Source organism: Pempheris klunzingeri, chromosome 18 (genome assembly GCF_042242105.1).
Source record: "Pempheris klunzingeri isolate RE-2024b chromosome 18, fPemKlu1.hap1, whole genome shotgun sequence".
Lineage (NCBI taxonomy): Eukaryota > Metazoa > Chordata > Actinopteri > Acropomatiformes > Pempheridae > Pempheris > Pempheris klunzingeri.
Genome location: NC_092029.1, coordinates 10,801,130 through 10,828,554, shown reverse-complemented (window position 1 = coordinate 10,828,554; position 27,425 = coordinate 10,801,130). Strand labels below are relative to the sequence as shown.

Genomic DNA, 27,425 nt, shown 5'->3' with positions numbered 1-27,425 from the left:
CAACACCATTAAAACACCAATGAAACATGGATGGGAGGATTTCTGCTGTAAGGAGGATTTCTGCTGTAAGTTCTCTGTACTTCTTTGCGGTGTAACGTAGTTAACTAAACCCACTATAATGCTTTAATGGTTTTCAGATGTAAGTTCTACAGAGAGGCCTCCAAACTCAGCGGTTCCTTCTGCTACAGCATCACTAACTAACGCCACTAGCTATCACACTGCCGTTGTCATAATGGTTAAATACAGGGGCTGTCGTCCGATAATGGATCAGCTATGATCAATAGATCGATAGTTGCTGATTACTCTTCAATCTTATCGTTATGTTTCTTCACATTGAGACGGTAGAGCTGAGACCGTCCATGGAAACCACAGCAGCCGTTGATAACCTGGTAACCTGACCGGTGACGTTACATTCCTGACATTCTACGTTGCCGTGACGCCCTCGCTGCTGCGGTGTAGCCCCGCCCCTCCCATCGTCAACAACTGGATCCCAGCTATTTGTATTTTCGTCAACTAGCGCTGCTAGCCTGCTAACGATGATTCATTGCGTTGGTAAAAAAACGAGTTAGCCAAGGTGGATGGACTTTTATTCATTTTTGCTCGCTTGACACACACTCCATCGAAAGCTAGCGCCGATGTGCGGCCAATGCGAGGCGAAAGACCGACGAGAGGGGAGAAATCGCTTTGCGTACCGTCCTTTAGCCGCCTCTGAAACCAGCTAACACAGCTAACAGCTTACGTTAGCTGGCTGGCTGACAGCTGGTCCGGTTAGCTACGTGCCTTTCACAGTAACGTAGCTGAGGTTTACCCCTGAAACAATGACTTGTCTCTGACATTGGTGAGTAGAATCTGTGTGTCACGGCTCAGTAATATCCAGTCATTGCATGGTATTTGTTTTGCGAGCTAGCTGTGACTGGCTAACCATCGGCTTGTTTGTAGCAGCAGCTGTACAGAGCCACGCCTGGACCCTTTTAAATTAGCGCCTGTGGCTGATAATATTTAGGTATTATTTTCAACTACAGCACAATGTTCAGTTTTATAGCACTGATAAGACTTCCACTGTTTTGGTTTGCAGAGGGGACTGAGGCCCAGTTGGTTGTCACATTGGAGTAACCAGAGCCCATAACTAGAAAGGTGGGTCTTGACTGACGAAGATAAGAGGGTGAGCCGTGAGTCAAGTTGCCGATGCACCCCTGGTTTTGACCTGCCAGAGCTGCCAGTATGATGCCAGTAAGTCCACACAACCCCAGCTGACTGACTGTAACTGACCCTTTATTCTTTTAACATCAGTGCCTTCCCAACTAATGATCAGACTTTTACACAAAACTAAACCTGTGTGCAAGGTGAAAATCGTCAGGTCTCATGCTCAGTATGTGAATAGTATTGAAGGGATATGGCCTTTAAATTAAAAGGCAAATCTAGTTTACAATCTTCCTCTGCGGCATTTTGGAGTTTCTCATTCACATGTAACAAACGTGGTTCTTCAGCCTAAAAATATAAAAGTAGCAGATATAGATTGGGGTGCAAACAAGTTGCAAGATTGTCTGTCTGTCTGTCTGCGGATCTGTCCATTTCTCTTTCTCACCCCCACTCACCTAATCTATAAGTGAGATTGGTTCCTAGAAATGAAATGCTTAGCTTTATCTTCTGCGACTTTTATCTGTTGTACTGTATCTCTGCAACCAACCATAGCTGCTGGACTTGCATTTTTCATGTCGATGGTTGCAGTAATTTCAACGTTGAGAAGATGGAAATGTAAACGGTGCTTGTCATAAATTGGTGAACAGGGTTTGTGGTTTATTTGAAGTGTGTTTCCTTTAAAGACAAGGAATAAAAATGTTTTCCTCACACGAGTAAATGCTGTACAGTATATCAGAGTAGGACAGGTTAACTAGACGTTATGATCGTTCTATTTAAAGCAGTGGGTACAGTAGGCTTTAGTGCGTGGTAAAGCAAAAACTATTTTCATTCTGTTGTTTTCCCTGGTGTTATTGTTCAAGACGCTCTGTGTTTCAAAGGATAGAATACCTGAATGGCAGAGTCATGCTTTGTTGGGACCTCTTTTGTTATCTTTTGTGCTGAGAATGCAGTGATGGGTTGTGGGGAAAGTGATTACAGTCCTTTTGGCCTTCAGGGAGGGGAACATGAACTCAGGTGCAGGATAAGTTTACAGTAGGTTCGGTAAGGTGTCATCATAAATGGAGGTGATCCAGTCTTGGCCAGTTATCTTTGCAAATGATTGTGCGTCGGTGGAAAATACACTATCACAGTAACATTGTGTTTGTCGTCATTAAAATAGCTTTACAGCACAACTTCAGAGAGGCTTGTAAGTTTTCAGCACATGGTAACAGAGAAGTAACTCCATATTCGCTGCAGCCATCGCAGGATTGACTGCAATGGTAGCCTCTGTGGACGTTTATACCCTGTGGCACCAACAGGCTATCAGAGTCAAAGAGCCAGTCGAGCAGAGAGGCAGCCCTGCATTTGGGTCTCGCGTGACTCCAGCAGCCAATGAGACCTTGGCAGATCTAGGTCTGTGTGGCTGCGTCGACTAATGCTCTGTTGTTAAGGGGAACTTTTGAGCTGAGTAGATTGTCAAGTGGCATTAATCTCACACAGTGGAGCTGGGCAGAGCATGACTTACAGGAAATGTAAACATTGCATCTTATTGTCGCTTTTACCACGTTTGGAGGTGTGCTGATTGAAAATGACATCAGCCAAGCCCTCTCAGTTATATCATAAAACACTTGTAATTAAAGATTAAAATGTCATAAGTTTAATGGGTGTGACTATTACCGTTAGACCTTTTTTCCCAAATTCACCATGAGCAGATGAAAAATAGTCCGTTATTGATTTATTTAACAACTCTCTAGACTGCTAGATCTCTTATTGGTTGAAAAAGTATATATTATTAATTAGACTTTTTAATGCCTTCCTTTGATGCACATTAGTCAGCTTTCTATCAAAGGGACACATCCTTTTTTAAACAGCGAGCTAAATCTTGTAAGGACCTGACATGTTGCCATGCTTCTGTCCAGATTTGTATTTTTTTAGTCTTTTCAAGACTGATAGAAATATGAAATATCAAAGGAGTTTGTGCTTGACAGCTATTAGACACATAAGCCCTGCTAGATTAGTCTGTAATAGCAGAGCCAATGTAGTTATAATTTGGGTTATCCAGCTTAATGTTCTTAGAACATCTTTTTTAAAAATTCAATTTGGATCTAAAACATCTTGTTGCTCCAGTGTCCAAGTGCCCAGCTACAGGAAACATTCTTACATCTTGATCCTCATATACATGTATGATATGTAATGGCATTATTTTTTGGTAGTTCAGTTTAATTCACATAATTTGCATCATCACCACGTCATCTTTCCTCCATATGGTACAGTGCCATTTTAGCCAGATGGACAGATGTTTGGCATGTTTTAGCTGTCTAGATAACATGATTTATTTCTCCAGTGAATGGCTGTCTTGGATTTTAGCTGTTTGTGTCTGAGAAGGCCATTAGGCCGGGGGTGGAATTTATCAGTTTTATTGCAATGTCTTAAATCCGTATTGTCTGTGGAAGGTGTGCTCTCAGGAAGCAATATCCTGCTACCTACTTCATTGTAGGTACCCCTTTCTGAGCAAATGAGTGACAGCGTTTGTGAGGAGAAATGACACTTCAAATCATCCTGCTAGACATGAGGCCGGCCAAGCTTCTCTCTTTCCCTTGCAGAAGTTAAATGATAAATGCCCTTATCTCCAGATGCCGCCCGCTGTAGCTCTGCACATCAGTCAAGAGGGATACTGTATGTTTCTAGTCATGTACAGACGACATGCAGTATAAGGAGGATGATCCCTTTATTGCCTCTGCATGATAGTCCCCTGACCAGCTTGCCAGTCACAGCTGTGGCCAAACTATTCTCATTAGCAGGGAATCGTTGGTGTTGCAGCCGCTGGCACAACCCAGGGACAATTGGAAGGACTTGTCGGCACCCTCCTCCACCCTCACCCTCCACCCTGTGACTCCCTCTCTCTCTCTCTCTCTCTCTCTATCTGTCCCTCTCTTTCTTTGGCTGTTTGTTTCTCCCTAGCTCTCTCTCCCTCCTCCCTCCCTGAATTACACACACGGCAAGTGTTTTTTCCTCCCAAGACTCCTCTGCAGCACTTTTCCAATGCACGCACCGTCGTCGGTTTCAGAGGTCTGTTGAGATGGCATAACAATAAGGTCTCATGCCCGCCAAAGCGGCAGTGCTATGATGAAGAGGTTTGTGACTATAGTGTTACGCGGCCTCGTTAGCCTCTCCAAGGAAAACCCCATTTGGGCAAAGGAGCACCACCGGCCACCAAAGAAGGAGATCAGGAGGAAACGGAGGGCGGTCAAAAGAGCCAAGAGCATGGGCAGACGCAGCTTAGTGAGGGCGGTTCGTATTTCTCCAGTGGTCAGTCAGCTGGATCTCTGGAGTTTCTGTTTTCTATACTATCACTCTCTTTTATAACATTTGGCTTCGGTTTTTGTAATTTTAAGTTGGGCCCAAAGTTTGCACCTTGTGTGTTCTGATTAACCGAAGTTTTGTTTTGATATGCTCTGAAGGATGATCAGCATGCAGATGTGATTGTTGGAATGCAGATTATGATGGATTGTTTTATTCAGCATTTTATGTTGTTACTACACTATTTGATGACATTTTCTTACTCATTGTATTTCTTACATTGAACACTACTGTAAAACGTAAACGTCAATAAGAATGCACAATATTTCCACCAGAAAAAATTCACATAATGGCATCAGTCTTATTTGTATTCAGACTGATGTTGTTGCTGCTCTCCCTGAGCCGTTTTGTGTTCACTATTTTCTTCCTGTTCCGTGTTGTATCTTATTATGCAGCTGGTAGCGCTCCAGCATCCCTTGGGGATTAGCAAAGTAATTATCTATCAGTAAAATGTGTACATAACTAGTCTCTTGCTTACTTAAAACATTTTTTCAGTTTCTTTTCCACTTTTCTCTGTTAATGCTCTTGCACACCAGTTCTCAAAAATGACGTTCTTTACTTGTCAATCGGGACAGTGGGTCCTAATAACGCAGCAAGAAGCAACATGAAACCAAAGACGAATGGAAGGCCGTTGGATTTGTGAAGGAGAGCCACAGTAGCACCTAAAAATAAGTGCCTCGTGTCCAACAACAATTCATCACGATGTTTGAATTGGCTGAGTGAGGTCGCAGAGGCTCCCATAGTCATAATGTTTCACTTAGGCTGCTGCAGAAAATGTCTGTAAATTGCACAGATGCATCATTACAACGGATGAGTCACTTTGTCTTGGAGAAAGTCCTTGGTTAATAATCTATAGGTAGTTCTTCTGGGACTAAATTTAGATACTATATGACAGCGGTATACACTGACAATTATTTTAGTGCTACAAATGCATCCTGAGGTCACATACATAGACATTTATGAATCAATTAGAATTAATTGCACTTGGTGTTGGATTACCTACTAAATGATTCATGTGTAAAATACCTGAATTGCTCATTGAATTACTCATTGAACAGAGTTAACTGTGAGTCTGACTTAGTCCTTGTTGGAAGTGCAAGTTCTTTGTTTCAATTCTTCTTTGATTTGCTTTGACATTGTAGCCTCTGGTTTGACATTGTGAGCCAAATGTAAACACAGAGGTGTGTTGCTGGTCTGGACAGCAAGAGTAGGATAACGGAGCTCTTTGATAGTGCAAGTAATGTTTCATTTTAAGTCTTGATTGCTCAGTTTTCTTTGCATTAAGCTTGCATTGATTCTTGCCTCAAATCCTCCCTGTTAAGACATGTTCAGCCTGCCTGGTATGCAGCAAAACTATAAAAGTTGAACACGTTACTGTTCGGAATCCAGATTTTCCCTTTTTACTCTGTTTACCAGCTGAACTCACAGTTAACTCTAAACTCTTTTCTTTTCAAACAACATTTTTAGTTCATTTTGAAGATCTCTCCAAACACTTGGCTTTGTTACACATGTATTATCCATCACAGTCACACGCAGCCCTGTTTTTTTTTTTTCTGTAGGGATACAAAGGTGAGGCCTGTCACATGAAACAGGAAGGCACACCTCAACCCCCGAGAGTGCTTTGTGCCACAGCAAACAAACGAAAATGTGCCTGCCACCGCACAAGGAAAAACACATCATGCCGTTGTGCTGTAACACCGAATATAGAAGAGTTCACATCAGTCCATTTGGCTTGTTCTTGTCGCAGAGAAGTCAAAGTTAATGTGGGCTGGTCAGAACAAGGCAGATGGGAAATGTTATTACATTAATTAAACTGAATATCTTTAAACAGTTGGGGTTTGATGGCTTAACCTTCTTCGTTTATCATTCAGTGTGCACAGAGACCTTGAGAGGACATTATTCACTGCTCCCTTCATCCTGTATTTTGGCTTTATTCAACTAACAGGATTATTCTCCACATAGTTGTTTGCCAAAAAATAAATTGTCAGATTGTGAAAATATGTTTTTCCCCAAATTTTACAGCCTAAATTCAAAATGGATTGGTGTTTTTTTTTTTTTTTTTGCATTACAGAAGTATTTAACCCAGTGAGTCAATACTTTGCAGTGGCTGAATCTTCTTAGATATGTTTTTATCAGCTTGAACCGCCTGGATTTGGGGATTTTCTTTTTTTAAGCTTTCTTCCAGCTTTCCTCCTTTAGGGGTAACATTGGACCTGCGTGTGTGTTTGAGATCTGTGTGTCGATGTGCTGATTATTGTAAAAGAAAAACCATAAATGGTCTCCATTCTAGAGAGATAACAGGTACAAAGAGCATACTGTATATGCTGATGCAGAAAATGTACATACAGTCAATAACCTAAAATGATGTTATCTTTTTTTTCTTGCATTTAAGAAGCTACGGTCATCAAACCTGGGATTGATTAATGATCACGGATATCTGTGACCATTTAAAGGACTGATATGACAATTGTTGCCACCAAATGCACTAAGCTAAAAATAAGCTTTAATTGAAGCTCACCAAACTACTAGATGAAGCTCTAGACTGTAAGATTAAGATTTTTGCACTTTTTACAGCAGTTTTATCCAAAGATGGTTTGTTCTGGGAAGAAGCACTATAACTCATGTTTATCATTTCAGTGTTTGTGATTAGTGATCGCAAAAAAACAATGTTTAATACTTTGTAGACGACCAACGAGGCATTTAATTAATACAAAATTGTTACTCAAATCACAGTTTATATTGATACTTCCCCTAATCGTAAAGCAGTGTGAAGTCACGTGTGATTGTTTTTAAGTACAGACTGAAGCATGTGGGGGCTTGTTCTGCTATATCTTACCTCTCAGCCTATACATATCTTCAACACTACGGCAGGCCCTAATCATAGTAAACAGAAATGTGGCAGGCACAGGCACGAGTCCACCAGCAGCTCAATCTAACTTTCAGTGCTGGTGGATAGCAACATGTAGCGTCAGCACACTGGGATTTGTACAACGCAAGAATGGATTAAGTCTCGTCCACATCAGCCAATGATTTATTTTCTTATTCATTGTACATCTTCATATTTTCATAGTGAACAAACTCTTGAGGGAAAGATCATTTAAACATGGTATTACATGTCAGTGGGATCATTTAAAGCCTTTTCTTTCTCCTGTGTCAGTCTCCTCCTTACTGTCTTTATTCCTCTCTCAGATGATATTGACGGTGTACCTCAGCGATGGGGAGCAGGCTGTGACTGAGGTGCCCATCACCCCTGAGACGACATGCCGCGATGTCGTCGAGTTCTGCAAAGAGCCCGGCGAGAGCGGCTGCCACCTGGCTGAGGTCTGGAGAGGCAACGGTAAGAGCCGATTGAAACTGTGCTGCTTGGTACGGAGAGTGTAAGAGCCTCCCTTGGTTCTCTGCCACAAGGAAAAAACACACAGGGGGTGTCACCAGTATTACATGAAGGTGGAGCAATCTGAAACTCCATTATCACCGAGCTTGACACTTCACTTACATGAGAATTTAATTTTCTGAAGCAGTAGCCTGTAGCCTTCCTCACTGATGTAAAAATAAGCACTTCATTAAAAAAAGAAAGCCGAGTAGGGTCATGCATAAATACCTGAGTGCATAAATAAGAAAAAACTGTCACACCCTCAAACTTCCTATTCCCATCAGCTATTATCTGACTACATTAGTTCACTAAGAGTACATATTCGTGGGTCAGAAAATGGTTACGTGCTGCAACAGTCCACCACACTGTCACAGCAGATTCCACTCGTCCCAAACGATTTGCTCCCATCACCACAGTCGTGCTGACATTCCCGGTGTTATCAGCATTTTTCGCTGAGGGGCCACTCCCCTGTTGAAAACAACGTCCCAGCCAAGGGCTTTATTAACCCACGTTATGCAATCGTGTTCGGCTGGTGCCTGACAATGCAGCTGTCTGCCCCCGCAACCTCCTAAAACCTCTCTGTCTTTGTCTCCATCTCTTTGTCTCCCGGCCTCTCTTTGCCCACAGAGTGCCGTCCTCCTGAAATGCAACAAGTTTTTAGTGCACACAGTCACCCATCCATCCCCTAACACCCTGGGATATCATCACTTGGCTTGATTCTGAAAACCTCTATACTGCCAAGACATAAACAGATGGAGGCATGAAGTGGCTTAGATCATACGTTTATTCTTTACATTATTAATTAGTTTTTCACTTAGTAGTAATGACACTTGTATGGGGTGATATTAGTTAATTTAATACACGTAACAGATTTAATCACACACATCATCCCTTTATATTTAAAGGAATAGTCTGACATTTAATATGCTTATTTGCTTTTTTAATAGCACATCTGTCTGTTGGATATAAAGCTCAGGCAGCTCAGCTTAGCACAAAGACCGGAAACCAGGAAACAGCTACTCTGGCACATAACCCCTGTAATCCCACAAATTATAGTATAACACTTTGGTGTTTGTACAGATTAAACAAACTTTAAAAATTTAATTACTTAATTAGTGTGCTTCAGAGGTGCCGGTGAGCGGATTTGATTACTTTTGGACAGAGTCGGGCTCGGTGTTTCCAGTCTTTGTGATAATATAAACTAGCTGACTGTAGCTTCATATTTAAAAGGTAGTTGGATTGAAACCACTCTCATATCAAAAGCAAATTAACATATTTCCCAAAACCTTTTCTTTTAACAACTGTGCTTTTAACTGTCGCACGGAATTTTAAATTTGACTTACTGTACGTGCATTGGAAAACTGAACTAAGTCAGTTGTTCCTCTGAGACATAAATGTTTGACTGATAACTCTTTCCCCTCTTTTCCTCTGTAGAGCGAGCGATCCCCTTCGAACACATGATGTACGAACATCTGCAGAAATGGGGGCCTCGGAAACAAGAAGTCAAATTCTTCCTCCGGCATGAAGATTCACCAACTGAGAGCAGTGATCAAGGTGTGTATTGTCATTCTGTCCTTAATCGGGAGGATTTTCCGCTCTATGTGGTCTGTACATGAAAAGGAGGGTGGAGGATGGAGGGAGGAGTTGAGGGTTGTCGGGGAATTCCTGACATCTGTACTGGCTGCTCAGCTATGGACGCTGGTGTCAGTCGAGTTATTTTTTTCTTTCTCCCTATCTCAGCCCGTCTTCTCCAGTCTTTAGAGCTTAGGTGTGTTTATAAACAGAGTTTTATGTGAAATTGTATGGAGAGTTTAAAAGGCTGTGCAGGGTGAAAAGTAAAAGTTTAAAATCAATCACTGAAACCAGCTCTGCACAAGATCAGGGACTCACTAGTACGCATTAATTCCAATGTTGGAGTTTAATTGATGTAGAAGTACAAAGGAAGCACACAGAAAGTTAACAGGTGGCAGAGAAACTGGTGATGTGATGTGATCCTGATCTGACTAATATTTGATTTAATTTTAAAACTCGCCTGAGAAAGTGTGTTTTTGCAGCGAAGGTACCATCAAGATATCCGGTGATTTTTACAAGTGAAGCAGAAGTGGCCAGTTTTCTGTCTCAGCCTGTGGAGTCATTTGCTCTCATCTTTCCATCGAGCCTTTCTTATGAAAAAGTTCGAGTTAGGTGGCTGTAGTCAGCAGTGCTCGTCCCAGTTCTGAAATCCCTCTGTCGTGTGCAATCATGTCAGTGAATTTTCAGACTATCCTGACAATGGTTGTAGCCTCTGAATCTGCACCCGTGTGCATGTGTGCGCACTCATCTGTGCACACTTGAGTTTCTCCGCCCTGCCTGTGTTTGTGACTGTGACTGTTTGTTTTTGCAGGGAGTCAGCAGTCTCAGGAGCAGACGAGTCGCAGAAGTGGAAACACTGGAGACAAGCACAATGAGAATGGGGTGAGACTTAATTAGCATTATCTTAAATATGTTAAAAATGAAATAGACTTGCAAGAATTTACTGTAATTTGGAGCCTTTTTTTGATGAATAAATTAGGATTATATTTGTACATGTCTTCATTATTTGAATTAAATGAAAAACAGGTCCAGAAATCCCTCAATACAGAGTGCAGTCACAAAGGCATGTGTAAAGAGTGACAAAAAAGAAAACAAAAAATATAAATTATAAAATTGACAGGGAAAATGGTTTAAATTCATTCTACCCAAGATCTGTTCTGTAAAGGTTCAGATTTTAGCACAGTGTTATATTCTAAATAGTACATCATGTTTTATTCAACATTTGTGAGGACCCTTCCTGCCGTGGCATTTGCATTTCACCTGCAAAGCAAGCTAGGCTAACTACCTTTCCGTTGGAGAGTGGGAGCTGTTTAGCATCGCTTGTCAAGATCAGCGCTGATTCCTTTGAGGCTTTTCGTTTTAATCATGTTATTTTACCAGCACACTGTGGTGTATTTGTCGCACATTATAGAAAGCAGAGGGGCTAGCTAGCATTAGCTGTCTCTCTTCCATGCTTCCAGTTGTGGTGATCCTGATATTTAGGTGTTTGAGAGTAACTTCACAGGCCCTGGTGATACAGGACTCTTCCATTTGAACACACTGCCAGTATTTCCCTGTCAGGTGAACCCGTTGTTGTGCATGTTGAGCTCTAGCTTTAGGAAGTGTGTGCGAGGAGATGTGAATGACTCTGATAAGAGCAGCCTCTGGCGTGGCATCCTTTCTCTCTCAGACCATCTGTCCCAGATTTCACAATAGCAAAGTGTTGCAGTCAAGGAATCGTAACTAATTCCACCTTAAGGGTGGAGGGAAGAATCCAGCGCAGCAGGAAATGGAGGGGTTGTGGTTTTCTTGTTTTCAAAAAAGATTGTAGCACAAGAGCACCCAGAAGCAATTCCTTTTTACTATCCTGACTTTTTGACTCTTTTAGTAATGAGGAAGTATCATCATATGAGGTAAAATATATTTTTATTGACATGAAAATCGGTTATTGAGCGATTCTCCAAGTGACAGTCTCTGTTTAAGCACTGCCAGTATCATGTTATTAACCTATAAATCCCACACCCAAGCATGACAAGCGAATGCGTCTGTTTTATCATCACTGTTCACTCTCTCAAAGAGGAAAACGTTATCAGCTGCACGATCAACTCCGCTTAACCTCCCATGTGCCGAGGTTCATTTGTGTCCGAGTTTCTTCCTAATATCTGATTTAGAGGATTATATCAGTCAGCCTGTTGGATGATATAACGGGTCCTAAGAGGATCATTGCTTTGGCTTTTCCATGGGCTGCTGCCCAAACCCCAGGGGCTTTTTCTCCACCAAGCAGAGCTGATCATCCTCTGAGACGGACGCTGCCTCGTAAAGAGCAGAGGTGCCTCAAGGGAACGCCACAATGATCACACGCAATTTTTTGTAATATGTCTTTTATTTTTTTAGCTTCCAGCAATTGGTGATGGCAGCTTATTGGCTGTATTGAAACCTCTCATTTCATTTGCGAGGAGATAACATATTAATGTTTGTGTCAATTATCCTTAAAGCTGCAACTAACAATTATTTGACAATTTCTTTAAGCCACAGATGACGTGTTCAAATGCTTGTTTTGTCCAGACAACTGTCCAGAACCCAAAGATTTGCAGTTTGCTATCTGAGAAATCGTTGACAAGATTAATCTCTTATCAAAGTAGTTGCTGAAGATTTTCTGCTGATCAAAAATTGTTTGCTCCTCAGAACATTATTTCTTGAGCCATTTTACTCTGAAGCGATATCCTGGTGATAATTATTGTTATATGACAATTTGGCCAAAATCTCTCCATTACAGATGTGTACAAGTGTGTACAGTTGTTGGTGGGATTACTGTGTTCTCCCAGTAGGACGACAGCCCTCATCAGCGAGGCTGCGCTCTCCTCCTTCCTGGTCTGCTCAGCCGGGTGTTTCTCCAACTTCCTCTTCATCACTGTCTGAGGGTGTGTGTGTCTGTTTCTCCCTCGGGTGAATCGTCACTGATGCAGTGTTGCCTGAGTGCATTTGAGCGTGGCTGTATGTGTGCCAGTGGCTTCCCCCTCTCTCCCCATCTCGACTTCGGTTGAGTCACTTCGTCCCTCCCTCCTCTGAGCCTTCCCACGCATTCTTATGTTATGAATTCCTTAACAAACGCCAGGTAGGAAAACACTTGTCTGAGATTAGATGGTTTATGACATATATGCTATTGTCGCCTCACTTCACAATACTATAAAAGTCAAATTATTCCGGAAAGGAAGAATATTTTATTCAGACAAGATGAGTCACAGATTGGTCTGCCTCTTCAAATCGAGTAAAAGCAGTGCATACAATAATTTACTGTTTTGCATGTCATGTTTAATTCACCTGGACATTATCTTATTTCCCCAGCTTTTTATGCATATTTAGGATCACAAGAAAACTAACATACACTCCAACTAATACATTTCTATTTTTTTGTATCGTTATCTTTTCTGTGCCTCTTACTAATCTCTTCACGTTAAAATGGTGCTCTATCCGAACCACTATTCTACTTTTCTGTTTTACTATTTTTCTCTATTCTACTGTTATTGGAAAAAAAAAAATACCGTGACATTTCTCCTCTCTCCTCCCTCTTTGAGCACACGTCCTAAAGGCAACGTCTAGGAGCACTTGAGCGTTTCAGCACCGCTTGTAGTTTGGAGGGCTGTATTTACTGCTCACTCAGTTTGCTGTTTTATTGAAGAGCAGTCAGCCTGTGTGTCGACTGTAGCGACTGGAAACTCAGAAGTCTGTAGAATGATTGTTTGGAGAAAAAACAGAATTTAGTGTGATTTTTTTTTTCCTGTTTATTCTGTGAGCTCCTGAACAACACATGGTTGCTGCTTATGGTTCAAGAGGACGACCAAATGTTTATGGAGATGAACCATTTTTTAATGTTTAGTAAAGCTGATTTTATTGGTTCTACTACTTAGGCTTTCTCAAAGGCACTAAGCTTTGTCTGCATTTTATAAACCTCTTTTTTTGGTTGCGTGCAGTTTTTTTTAATTTTTTTTTTTATTGCTAGAGTTACAGCTGAAATATCAGCTGGTCAACACAAAAGAGGGAAACGGCAGCTTTTTTTGGTAAGTGATTGTTAGATCGGTTTTAAATTAATTTTCAAGTAAATTTGCTGCCCTTCTTTCTCTTTTGTGTTAGTACCCTGAATATCTTTTAAAGGGGAATGCCAGCAATTTCATACATCAAAGTCTGTTTATTGGTCTTGTGGGGTACTGCTGCAGACGTGAAAAAGTTGCATATATAGCCTTGTGTAGCTCCAGAGCTGCTCAAGGTCTGGTAAAAATCATTAAGTGATATCACTTAATTTAAGACTGCAAGTTAGTGTGTGGTGTTAGAGAGCCTGCTCCTGATCTCTGCCAGAGGCGTGATGCTACATTAGACATTAGATGTTCTCTGACCGAACTGTCGGCCTTCGAGTTGCATTGTGGAAGGCAGTTTTTATTTCCCCAATAAAATACTTGTATCTTTTGTAGAGGTCTCCCCGATTTTAGGATTAAGCTGGGCTTTAGAAAACTGCATCTACTGTCTTTTTGGTATTTTTTGACCAAATAATCAAAAAAAGATCAATCAATAATGAAAATGATAATTATTTGATTATTTCACATGAATTGTAGTTCTCTGAAAGTATATCAGTGTAGTTACCAATAATTAAGGATTTTTAACATTAGGAAATTGGAATGCATTATTGTGATATAAACTATACAGGGAACCATTCATTAAACCATTCCTCTGCAGCATCAAAATGTCACATATTCATTTTATTTTTTTTCCTTAACACCAAATGACACCCTCAGAGCCTCCACTCCCCTGATCACTAACTGAGCCTTATTGCAATTAATGTCCCATCTTAATGATGTTTGAAAGCTCGTTGTGGACGAAGGGGAACCCAACTCTCTCTGATGTTAAGTCTCCTGCTGTTTGACCCTCTGGGCGCTGAAATCAGACATCTTTTAAAATCATTTCTGCAAATGGCTTTTTGCGTAACTTGTTTCTTTGTACTTGTTTCTTTGTTTTTGTGTTGTTATCATTATGTAAGGTTTTTAGCTTATATAACTTTTTGTGCAGGATGTATTTTTCTGCACTTATTGACTGTCTTAAAAGTGCTACTATATCAAACATTTAAAGGAGTGTTGGTAACAAGATACACAAAGATGCATGACACTGCACACACTCTTTCGGTGTTACTGGTAAAGATTGAACTATTCACCTTTTAGCTTTTACTCAGAGCTACTAGATGTTGTTTTGGCTGGATGAAGAGTCATGTATCCACAGTGCAAGTGTGTCATACTCATAGCAGCTCCCACAGGGCAAAAAAAATAAATGGTGGGTCATGTCCTGATTTTAATCAAGCAACTTTTAGTAAGAGGAAGAAGGGGCTGAACAGTTTGGGGTTTATTGCACAATTTCTTTTAACTTAAATTAATTTTTCTTCTATGAATGAAAGCTTTCATGCTCAAGTGGGGATTCTTGAATCCTTAATTTTGAATTCTTGAATCGTTGGGTCTCTCTCTTAATTAAAGAGTTTGGTTTAGACCTGCTCTTTATGGAAAGCGTCTTGAGATAACACTGTTATGAATTGGAGCTATATAAAGACCCATTGATTGATTGAAGGAGCTCAGGAGCTCACCAACTTGTTTAAAATGTTTAGAAATCCGTATGCATCATCACATTTCAGTGGGTGCGAACATCAAGACCACTCAGCTCAGATTTTATTGTGTTGACCAACTTTCACGTGTGTAGGTGGGGAATCAGCGTGTGGAGCTCACACTGTCGGAGCTGCAGGAGATGGCCACACGGCAGCAGCAGCAAATCGAGGCTCAACAGCAGATGCTCGTTGCAAAGGTAGCTTCTTGTCTTCATTCTTTTATCTCGCTATGAACAATTCCCCTGTATATTCAAAATGTGAATCTAAATTGGCCGTTCCTAAAACCTAAATGTTGGTTACTGTGTTAGATGACTCTATCATAGAGTCAAAGGTTCTTGCTGTTACTTGACTGAGAGATGTTACACACTATATACATTCAAGCCCGACCAATCAGAGCTTGCCATCTTTCAGGTTTTTTTCTAGTCATACATAGGTGATAGGAAACACACGGGCCAGTCTGGTATTGTGTCATGCAGACCCAGACTAGCGCTCAACGGGCCAAGTAAGTTCGGGACACAGCCATGAACCTTTCCTTTCCGTTATGTAACAAATGAGATCGGGGGCAGCATGAGTCACGGTGCTAGTATTGTTCAGTCTGTCAGAATTCATAGTTCACTCTTTATATGAACATGTGCACACATTGCAGCGCTTACTTAAGCATGTAAATTATTCACGATTGAAACACTGAGGATTCTACCTTTCTCAGACTGTTTAGAGCTCTGCAGTGATTATAAAAAGTAGCTTTCATCCCGTTGTTGAAGGAATACTAGTGATAAGGAGTTTACTGGCAAACCTCCACACAACCAGTCTACCTTGTCAGTCTTGGTGGTTTTTCAGCTCGCTAACTAAGTCTGGCCACCGTACTTGTGGTGTGCTGATCAGTCATGCAAGATGAAGCCCACTGTAGACCCGCCGATAGAAAGACTATTTATTGCCTTTGTTGTGGCGTCCGAAAAGTAGGCCTACTCGAAGCCCTGCAGTCATTTGGAAACCTGGGCCTGTCATTTCCTATTTTAGGATCTTAACTGGAGCACTTCTCAGTTGGGTAGAGAGATGAAGTCATCCGACCCTTTCTTCAGCCTTCAGACGGTCTTGACACAGCATTTCATTTAGTGCATACAGTAGAAGGATTTAGCCTTGTTTTAGGGTGTGACTGCCACAGAGGTACCTTGTAAACCTTTGGGTGGTGCCCCACTAGTTTTGTATTCATGCATATTCATGTTGTTTTTGACTTATAAAGATATAAACATTGAATAGATGAAGTGACATTTTGTCTTTAGTAAGTCTTTCCAAACAAACAAACTTGCAAAAGCACATAGCGTTGAGACTGTCTCAACCATTGGATGCAGTTTGACATCATTCAGTACCTTTTGTTTACCTTTTTACCTATAAAATGTCAATCTCTGCCTCGCTCTGTGAAGGAGCAACGTTTGCGTTACCTGAAGCAGCAGGAGCGGCGTCAGCAGCAAACCGTTTCAGAGAGCGAGAAGCTGCAGAGGCTGAAGGATCGTGTGGACAGCCAGGAGGCGAAGCTCAAGAAGATTAGGGCGATGAGAGGCCAGGTGGATTACAGCAAGGTCATCAATGGCAACCTGTGTATGTATACATTCAATATGGGCAAGCTTTCATTACACTAACCCCGTATTCCAATCAAGAGGTGCAAAAACATCTATTCACACCTGGAGATGGGGGTTTTTCACATTTTGATCAATGTTGTGCATCTAACAAGAAAGGTTGAAGGCATAAATGAGCTGATGTGATTTTCTCATTTCTTACATCCAGCGGCAGAGATTGAGCAGGTTAGCAGCCTGTTTCAAGAGAAGCAGGCCGAGTTGCAGTCTGCTGTGCTGAGAGTGGAGCAGCTCAGCCTGCAACTGGAGGACCTGAGGAGGGGAAAGCTCAACGGGATACAGACCGCCCTGGGTGGCCAAGTAACCGGCGCTGCAGCCCTAGAGCTGCGTAAACTCTACCAGGAGCTGCAGGTACTAGAAATACTTTAACAGGCTCCACTGTGTTTACTTTAGCCCTCACTACAGGGATGGTCGTATCTGCTGTTCTGGTGAATCTGTTCGTGTTTTCTCACCCACATTTATCATACACAGATCCGAAACAAGTTGAACCAGGAGCAAAACAGCAAGCTGCAGCAACAGAAGGAGCTTCTCAACAAACGCAACATGGAAGTGACGCTCATGGACAAGCGCATCAGCGAGCTGCGGGAACGCCTCTACAAGAAAAAAGCTGAGGCACGTCAAAAAGAGAACCTTCCTGTAAGGCTAAGAGCGCTTAACAAACCTTCCTTAAGAGTCTTTTTATTGAAATGCTTCTGACAAAAGTCTCCCCTCACAGTGGAAAGTCGGTCCGCACATGCCAGACCTTCAATATGGAGTGAAATACAAAATCTTTTACCTGTTTTAGCCTCTTTTAGCTTCAGTGTGAAGTGAAACTTGTGGTGAAAAGGTTTGCTCATTCCCCCTTAGAGACTCCTTAAAACAGTCCACAGTGGGGAAACTACTTGCTTATATTCATTTCTAATGACATGAAATTCATCAAATAGAACTAAAACTATTTCAGTACTATTTAACTAATTTCTTTACATTTGTACATTGCGATTGTTTTCCCCACATGTCTAACATTTGGAACTTCTCTGACTTTCTCCTCTTATAGCTGAACAGAGCCAACGGGCCTCCGTCTCCCCAGCCAGCTCCTGGTACTCTGGGCCGTGTCGCTGCTGTTGGCCCGTACATCCAGGTCCCTGTCCCGGGCCGACAGGAAGGAGGCTACACCATGCCACCTGATCCACTGAAGCCTCAGACTCTGGGTGTTAATAACCAAGCTAATCATGGCCGCGCCAAATCAGGTTGGTTGAAATCCAAACATTTTTTTAAATGTGATGGAATTTGTTGAATGAATATATTTTTTCCTCAATAGGGAAGCAGGAACATGAACAATAGTAGAAAAAAGCAGATGAGAAGACTGATATTTTTCACTATATTCAGTTACAGAGTAGCTTGGATACATGCAGTCCCAGAGGCAGAAGTCTTACACCACTACACATTTAACACGTCTTGCATGAGAAGCTTGTGACTGAAATTCCCTCCTGGGCTCCAACTGTTACTCTCTTTCCTTCCTACCTGACTTCTCTGTAAATTCTCCACCTGGACTTGCTTTCTGTGATTTTTCCTTCCTCTCTAACCTCCCTCTCTTCCTGTGTCGTGTACACTGTGAATCCCTTCCTTTTCTCTCCTCCTCTCTCATGTGTCTGTGCTGTCCCGTCTCTTTAATGTCTCTGTTCCACCGGGTGTGGGGTTGGGGGCAACTCTTCCTGGGGCAGACGGTGTGCGAAAGCCTCCCGGCCCTTGGAAGGTGTCTGATTTAGACATCGTTGTGGACCCGGTACCCCCGTCCCTTCCAGAATCACACCCAGGCACCGGAGCCTCCACTGGCTCTGACGGCACGTCCCGTGAGTGCACAGTGCTGCGTAAGCAGAGAGATGGCACTTTGTGAACCTTCTCTTTTGACTGTAGCACCGGATCCTCAGCATGCACTGGAGTTTTTACTCTATACAACATTTTTATCTTATAAATATCATATTATGCTCTGCCCAGTCACACCTTGAGCCCTCTACAGTCAACTCACAACCTGATGTTTTTGTACTCAATGAAACAGATTCTCTTTAAAAGTAAAGAGGCTGATGTCCTCTACCAGACAAATTAAAGCATACATGCACGGCTGGGGAGTCTGAGGAGGAGATGAACATCTGTGTTCAGTTAACCTGAACAATCACTGATCGATGGCAGCATCCTCGTTTGGCGTCGTTAAGCTCTCCTGCCAGTGCAGTATTGAGCCAGTGTTTCCAGAGCTGGAGGGAGTACATGTTGACATTTCATTTGAAGCGTCTCCTCCGTGGATTGGCTAATGACGTCAAAGTAGTGGGGTGCCATCATGAAACACTTTGCTGCCATCTGCAGAAATTTTACATGCTTAATCGTAGCTGGCATCAGGCCTCATGTGAAGATCACTGACAAAGTGCTGCTGATCCTGTGTGTGTTTGTGCACTTCTGAGAAGGTTCAATGAGTCGAGTGCCTCATGAATTTACACATGCAAAGCAATCCAAGATCTTTGGGCTTTGTTCTAATTTCATAACATTCCCAGCCTGCCTAACCTTAACCTTCACATAATATTCTCACAACAAGCAAACTGTGAGAAACTCTTTTAGCTGTCAAACATTTAAGTTACACACAGAAATTAACTTAATGTCATCGAACTGACTCAGCAGCCGTCACTCCTGACAATCTGGAAAGACCCAGACCAAGCTGTTTCCTTTTACAATCTGGTTAGTATTTGTATAGCTGTCTTATTATTAATGTATTTATTACTGGCAGCGCTACGCTCGATGAAGTTTTAAGGTAGCTGCATTTTAAACAGATTTCCCAATGATCCAAATTATTGTACACCCACTGTATGTTTGTTGACTTTATTAAAGTGCTGAAGGTATAAAGTAGCACATTGGAAATCTGAAATGCCTCAATTGACTTTTGAGATTTTTGAAGTCTGTAACAAGTCAGTCGCCACACTGCAGCTTTATATTATACAAACATATTCCTATCGAATTGTACCACAACTATCACTGTTGTATTCTCGTGTCTCCTTTTCCCGTCCTCTTTCTTTCCACCCTATCTTCGCTGTCTTAAGATGCATTTTTCATTCTACACATATATTTTTTGAAGTAATCTATTTTGTGTGAGAGACAAACAGTACTGACATTAGTCACACCTCCTGTGCATCCCTGAAACTTCCACTAAATCCGAATTTAGTTACTATTTGCCAAATGTAACTAAATTAAAACCCTACATGACTAAATACAAGTACACAGTAGCAAACTACTAATACGGATACATTCATTACCATCATTGCTTTGACATGAAGGCTCAGGATTTTTGTCCTATTGATCAAAAGCCCCTCTGGAAACCTTTAGTCTACAGTGTTATTGATCAGTCTTACTTGAAGGAGAAAGTGGGACAACTTACAAATCCATTGTGCAAGAAATAAATAAATGTTGTGATGTGCCAGATGCATCTGCCACATGGACCTTCAACAGAGTATGGACATTTTCAGAACGATGAACAACTGACCATAAATAAAAAACACCGAAAATTAGCTAATGGAAAATTTCCATCTGTTCCAAGAGCAATAAATTTCTCATCCCCAGGGTAATGTTTAATAATTATCAATGTTTTAGGTAAATGGTACATTTAGCCATTTTTCTGACAAGGTATGGCCTTTACTTCCATGACCTGTGGTGATGTAAGTAATAAAGCTTTTTGCAGAAATTTGTGATTTCTAGAGACCTGATTTGATTCTTCTAATTTTTGCTTGTATATACGAAAGCTGCTGAATTCACATTAACAAAAAGGCAACATGGAGCATTTTTGAATATCTGTCAGTGGTGTCTGGTTAATAGGATAGATTTCTCAAAATCCTGAACCCTCCATTTAATACCAATCCTAGGTCAAAACGGTACAGATACATTTGTGTGTGTTTAATCACACAAAGTGATCCACTTTGAATAAAAAGATAAGAAAATGTTACCATTTCGACCTAGCTCTGGTGGACATGCTTCATCACTACCCTGAGTTGTAAAAGAGGTTTATGCTTCTTATACCACCTCAATCACTGGGTCTTTTTTCTCTTTTGCAACACACTTACTGTGTCCTATTTGTGCCCTAGCTAATGATACTGGTTGGCCTACTCTGGGCAAGACCAACACATCTCTAAAGCCTCCTGAGAGACGAGACTCAGGGACTGATACCCAGGGCAAGAGCCCTCCCTCAGGCTCCCCTGTCGCTCCAAATGCAGAAAAGGTTAGTCCACTCTTCTAAACCCTTTTATTTTGGCCATTGCTTTTGTATCTATAAACCTCCTGATGTAATGTCATATCCATAAGAAAAATGTTTTATGTTTGAGATTGTGCTAGAAATAAAGTCATAGTGTGTTTGAATATAACCTCAGGGCAAGTATTCAACATTTAGGTGTCATTTGTCTCTGTGAAATACTATTGTTAATGCTGGATGTTTGATTGTGATTTCACAGGTGCTAGATTCCAAAATGGCAGTGTCCTCTCCTGCCATATCCAAGCCACAGCCGCCTCCCTACGGCTCCCACCTCATCTCAGCAACCTCAGCCAGCTCCTTGGAGCGCCGGAAGGATGCACCCCCTCCTCGCCCACTCCCAAACCCGCCAGCTCCTGCTTGGCCCCGCGTCCCTCCCTCCACGGGCTCATCCTCCCAGCAGATCCAGCAGCGAATCTCAGTGCCGCCAAGCCCCACCTTCCAGCCTAATGCACCACTATTCCCGCCCGGGCTGAGCGAGCGACTGGATCCCCCGCCAGCTGTGGCAGTACGCCCCTTCATCCCAGAAAGAGGATCACGGCCTCAGTCGCCACGGAAGGGCCCACCCACCATGAACTCCAGCTCCATCTATCACATGTACCTCCAGCAGGCAGCGCCAAAGAGCCAACCACTGAAGCCTGCTCTCAAAGCAGGTAAGAGCTGGGTTTGAAGAGATGGTCCAGTGTGTGACATAGAAATTAATAAAATCATAATTTGGCCTATGAGACTTTTATAAAAGGTACAGTCGATAGCGTTTTCACTTGACTTTTAGACTTTTCCTTTATTCCACAATGACCCTTAAAGGAGGTATAAGGGCATAGTTTCACATAAGGATCAAAATAAACAAAGTGGTCAGTGACACGCAATATAATTAAGAGGACAACAATAAGTAAGTAAACATATATACAAATGTGCAAACCAGCACAATGTGGTAAATATAAAGTAGTTACTTAAAAGTAGTCTTTAGTTAGATCAGTCATTTACAAAACCTTTTTTTGAGGTTGACAAAAAGAAGTTTACAACATTGTTTGACTTTTGATTCATCTTTCTCCATCATGTGTCAAGGAAAAACGCCGTCACATTGGCTTGTTGCAGCCTCAAATGAATTGAATATTTTTAGGTTTCAGTCTGTGAAAAAAAACATAACCTTGGGCAGTGATTTAACTCTTTAACTCTGACATTTTAATTGAAAAAATATTTGACTGGTGAATTAATGATAATAATAATGATGTCGGTGCTCTGCAGTGTAATTATAAACAAACTGTCTGCTTCCTCTAGTATATGGGAAGCCTGTTTTCCCGCCCAGCTCGACACCCCCCTCGCCCCTGCCTTTCGTCCAGGCCGGAGGGGCCTTCCCATTACTCCAAGGTCAACCCAGTGGTGAGGACACTTTGGACGGAGAATTTGATGATCATGAGTTCTTCCAGCACCCGGAGCCCTTAGCACCTCCTCCCAGTGTGGAAAACATCCCACGACCACTCAGCCCCACTAAGCTAACACCCATGGTACACTCCCCGCTGCGCTACCAAAGTGACGCCGATCTTGAGGTGCTCCGTAAAAAGCTGGCCAACGCTCCGAGACCGCTCAAAAAGCGCAGCTCCATCACAGAACCAGAGGGCCCCAGCGGACCCAACATCCAGAAGCTGCTCTACCAGAGATTCAACACTCTAGCAGGAGGCATAGAGGGAAATGGAGTCGGTGGATCAGGAGGTGGCAACGGTGCAGGTAATGGCACGCCGTTTTATCAGCCAGCGAATCCTGCTGGATATCTGGGAGGTGACTCCGTGGCTGATACAGACAATGGCAACCTCCCCTCTGACACGCCTCTACTGCCACCACTGGGGGCGGAGGAGTCGGGCTCTGAGGCTCCACCTCCTTCTACTGACGCTAATGACAACGAGCCGCTGCCCGCGCCACCGGAAGAGCTGGAGGATGCTGCTGAAGCAGAGGGACCAGAGGATGACAACAACAACAACGTGGGAGGCTCAGAGGCGTCGCTGCCCAGCCCTGTGCCGGAGGTCACCACTCCAGAAGAGAGTGGCATGACGGCCTCACAGCCCCTGGTGAGAGACGCATATACACAGACTTATAGTATTTAGGGAGTTACATTCTCAGTAAATAATGTCATAACTCACGCCTCCTGTCTTTGTTAATATAGGAGAAGCGAACAAACCTGAAGAAGCCTAACTCTGAGCGCACTGGCCACGGCTTCAGGGTGAAGTTCAACCCTCTGGCCCTCCTGCTGGATGCCTCACTGGAGGGAGAGTTTGACCTCGTCCAGAGGATCATCTATGAGGTATGTCATGTCTGTGTGTGCACACTTTGATTTATTTGTATTTGCCTGTAGGATTATCTCTTCATCTGGGCTCTTCTTTTTTCCAGGTGGAGAATCCTAGCACTCCTAATGACGAGGGCATCACACCGCTGCACAATGCAGTGTGTGCAGGACATCACCACATAGTCAAGTTCCTGCTGGACTTCGGTGTGAACGTCAACGCTGCAGACAGTGATGGATGGTGAGTCCACGCTCTCCGCCACAGGAGAACTGGATGATGACACTCGTTTGATTCCTCTTGGTCTGCCGTTGTATCCGTTTACATTTCTACGTTGTGTTTGTTTTCCTGTGTGTGTTGAACAGGACTCCACTTCACTGTGCCGCCTCCTGCAACAGCGTTCATCTCTGCAAGTTGTTGGTTGAGTCGGGGGCCGCCATCTTTGCTAGCACCATTAGTGATGTGGAGACTGCTGCAGATAAATGCGAGGAAATGGAGGAGGGCTACATCCAGTGCTCCCAGTTTCTATACGGTGAGGAACATCAGTCTAAATACTTGTACAAAATCAAACATGCCACCGTGGTGCTGTAAGACATTTTGGTGTAAGTTGGAAAAAGTCTTGTGTGGCATTTTGGCTTTTTACAATTACAAATGAGCTTGTGTATAAAAATATTGATTTGATCCAACACGGCTGTAATATTGACAGTGTTGGTCTTTGTTATACAGGTGTTCAGGAGAAATTGGGAGTGATGAACAAGGGGACAGTGTATGCTCTGTGGGACTACAAAACCCAGAACCCAGACGAGCTGGCGTTCAGCGAGGGGGACGCCATCACTATTCTGCGACGACAGGACGACAGTGAAACAGAGTGGTGGTGGGCACGACTTGAGGACAATGAGGGCTACGTGCCCCGCAACCTGCTGGGGGTAACAAAAAAAATACATTATTGTCCCATTCTTCCATCAGTAGGTTTAGCTTAAAGTGTCACAGCGAGGGTTAGATAAGTTACCAGTGCACGACATTTCTTTTCCTCTGTTCTGGTTTGTTCATGCGCATTGATGAAGTGAATTAATCGATTAATCACTGGACAGAAAACTAATTGCTAACTGTTTTTGATAACTGGCCTCTTTTCAAGCAAGAACGCCAAACATTTGCTTGCACCAGCTTTCTTTAAAGAGTCACTTATCGTCAGGTTAAAAAGGCATCTTTCACTCTCTGGCTGAAAGTGTCACCTCTGAGACAAGAATTGGCACAGTAATCAATAATAAAAATGATCATTAGTCGCTGCACTAAATGATTTGTTAACAACTTATTGACCTTAAACATGGGCTAATTGGCTGGATGAATTTCTGTTTAGATATCATTGGTTGTTGTTATTGTTGCTAGATTTGTTACAATTCTGACAAGTTATCAATTAATACTATGAACACATTTCACTTGGGAAAAGATTGATTGTATTAGTAGGTAATAAATCTGGTTTATTGTCAAGCTTAAGTCATGGGCTATGAAGGTTTTCCAATGATGTCAGTGCTGAAATGCATAACCACAAACATAAGTCAGCTTATCTCAGTCAAGTTAAACATTTCCCGTCTTTGTCTCCTTTGCAGCTGTATCCAAGGATCAAGCCCCGGCAGCGCTCCCTGGCGTAGTGTCTCACTCCACTGACCTCTGGTTAACAGCTGGACTAGTGACAAAACCAAGAGCAGAGAACAAAGGAGCCTGGTGCTTCGTCTTCTCCCCGTGGCCATAACCTCCCCCGGCCTCGTGTGCTTCTCACAAAACCCTTGTCTCCGAGGCAGCGGGCACCAAACTCTGACACACATATTTACATCTGCACACACGTAGACACACACACAATGAAACACAAGCACTCCAAATGCGAAAATCTCTTAAAACACTCCATCCTGACCCCCCTCTTTCCCCCAACACCTTTCAACCTATCGCTCTGTCATTGTCCCAACTTGATTTTTACCCCGATTCAGTGTCAGCTCTGTATCAGACATCAACTTGAAGAATAAAACACTAACCCTCGTCTCAGTATTTCTTGCAGTGTTCACACTTCAGCCATCTCCCTAATGAGTTCTATGGTGGCACTGGTTCATATGACACTGTGTGGTGACTGGAAATCATCTCTGAGGGTGAGAAGTTGCTGATTTTTGTCAGTAAAATGTATCATGAGTTAAAAGACCTCACATGTTTTTTGTATAATGCTAATTTGATCCCCTTGCACAAACAAAAACACTTAATGCTTTAAACTATTTTAATTCTATGACTCCCTAAGACCTGGCAGAATTGTTGAAGAGTAAGATAATCAATTGATTTGCTGCTATTGATAATGATTGAAAGTCCTTCTAGGTATTCTCAATGAGTAGAAAACGGATTCAGGAAAATAGAAAATGTAAATCCTCAGTATTCAGGCCAGTCAGAACAAATCCAACACATTAAAGCAAAGATGGATTTAAATCGACACCTCACAACTTGTTACAAATTGCACTTCATGACCATCACTGTAAGAAGTGATTTTTTTATTTTTTTTTATTTTGTGTCATCTGTTCAGAATCTGGATGCAGGACTATGTGGATGTGTGGCAAGAACATTAATAAACTTAAACCGCCTCCCAACTGTAACTATCCAGATTTTCTGTAATTTCAAGCTGTATGAAAACACTGTTCAAATGACCAATTCAAATATTTAAGCAAAGTTTGTATTTTTGGTAGTTGGATTATCCCTGAAATGAACAGCTCATGCGCTGCAAAACATATTGTCATGGACGTGAGTAGCAACCAAGTATTTTGCTTTACCACCAAAGGTCGTCAAACTGAGAAGCTGTGTCTGCACGGCATCTACAGATTGTGTTTAAATGTTACAAACATTAAAAAAAGATCTCTTAAAGTATTGCAGGAATTAGGAATTGGGGGAAAAGTTGTTTTGAAGCTTTTAATTTCACAGTGGCGAGATGGGCAAGAATCAGCTCCACAAAGAGGACAGTTCTCAGATGAGTCAGTTTTCTTTAATATTGATGAAGTCATTTACTATATGTATACTTGTTTTTAATTTGTCCAGGCATTTATAATAAGTTTGTCCTCACTCCAGATCCTTAATTCTTTCTGACTTCTGGCACCTGATACCAGTTTTTTAATCTTGGTGAAATCACCAAGAAAATCCACATCAACTTTGTTTACCCCACTAGACCAAGTCAACACTCAGTTTCAGTAACGTCTTTTTTTCCCAACTAGCTGCTAAGGTTACCTAACGTTGCAGTTACTTTTCTGTAGCTGTGACAAACCCCACTTGAAACACTTAATCTCAGGACCAACATGGTGCTGCTGACACTGTTCCACCACTAAACTAGTGATCATAGCTCTATTTTCACTCTCAGCAAACATCACCTTCATTGGAGCAGCGAACTGAACAAAAGAGAAATAGTCCAAAATTAAAAAAAAAAAAAATCTATCAACCATAAATTACTCATAGGTGAAGAGACGGCTGTCGTGTCTGAAATGTAAATGTTGAGAATCAGACTTCAAATTCGCTTCGGACAATCCTGAATCTGCCCTGTTCTCTTCCTCCAGCTGCCCCCTTTCAGGTATTACACCATTATCCAGGAACACTGATCCATGTGTTATCTGTCACATCATCGAACATCTGGAGTCCATCGGCTTGTTCTGAACCTTTGAGTGACTGAGTGTTATGCCAAGTGTGCTCGTGGCCCAGGCTTTATCATGGCTTAACCTGTACATAGTGTGAGGAGATGTGTTGTATGTCTGTTTGCTGTATGGACAAGTGGGCTTTCTGTATAAACGCTGTACTCACACATTCAATTCTGTAAATGTCAACAATAAAACAGAAGCTCTGGCATGACGAATGTCTTTCAGTGTCTTAACAGCAAAATAATGTAAATAACAGTGTTACATCTCTGTAATAATGTGATCATGAAGCGGGACCATCCACATTCAGATTAATTCAGGATTTGCTGAGAAGCTGCTGTTATTTCAGAAAGCTGCGTTATGACTAATACCTGCTATCTAGTAACTTCACTAACAGACTAATAACACTAAACATCATCAAAAAGTAAAAGAAGTAAATCAACGTTAAAGGGGAATTTAAGTTGTTTGAAATGGGTGAAATTTGTCTATGTAGAGTTGAAATGATTAGTTGGTCAACAGAAAATTAATCAGCAACTATTTAGAAAATCAAATTATAGTAGTAGTAGTAGTAGTAG

The 27,425-nt window shown here is 42.0% G+C and overlaps 2 protein-coding genes across 2 annotated transcripts in view; one reads left to right on the top strand and one right to left on the bottom strand.

Annotated features, from left to right (window-relative positions):
* The window catches only part of LOC139218319 (uncharacterized), an 86,388-nt gene extending 81,825 nt beyond the window's left edge, over nt 1-4,563 (bottom strand). Inside the window, exon 1 of the mRNA XM_070849883.1 lies at nt 4,560-4,563. The gene's annotated coding sequence lies outside the window, so the exon portion shown is untranslated. The remainder of the gene's footprint in view (nt 1-4,559) is intronic.
* ppp1r13bb (protein phosphatase 1, regulatory subunit 13Bb) lies at nt 500-27,054 on the top strand. The gene is made up of 18 exons (XM_070848809.1): nt 500-838; nt 1,076-1,230; nt 7,669-7,816; nt 9,287-9,406; nt 10,236-10,306; nt 15,137-15,238; nt 16,463-16,637; nt 16,824-17,023; nt 17,144-17,308; nt 17,706-17,898; nt 20,770-20,903; nt 21,133-21,583; nt 22,209-22,993; nt 23,089-23,226; nt 23,313-23,446; nt 23,569-23,735; nt 23,930-24,129; nt 24,811-27,054. Exons 2-18 carry the CDS (start codon nt 1,222-1,224, stop codon nt 24,850-24,852), a joined length of 3,234 nt encoding a protein of 1,077 aa, XP_070704910.1. The 5' UTR covers nt 500-838; nt 1,076-1,221; the 3' UTR covers nt 24,853-27,054.
* Nucleotides 27,055-27,425: the final 371 nt, after the last annotated feature.

Coding starts and splice junctions, on each gene's coding strand:
- ppp1r13bb (XM_070848809.1), top strand. Junction 17,309..17,705: donor GTCAAAAAGAGAACCTTCCT/GTAAGGCTAAGA, acceptor CTCCTCTTATAG/CTGAACAGAGCCAACGGGCC. Junction 17,899..20,769: donor TCATGGCCGCGCCAAATCAG/GTTGGTTGAAAT, acceptor TTTGTGCCCTAG/CTAATGATACTGGTTGGCCT.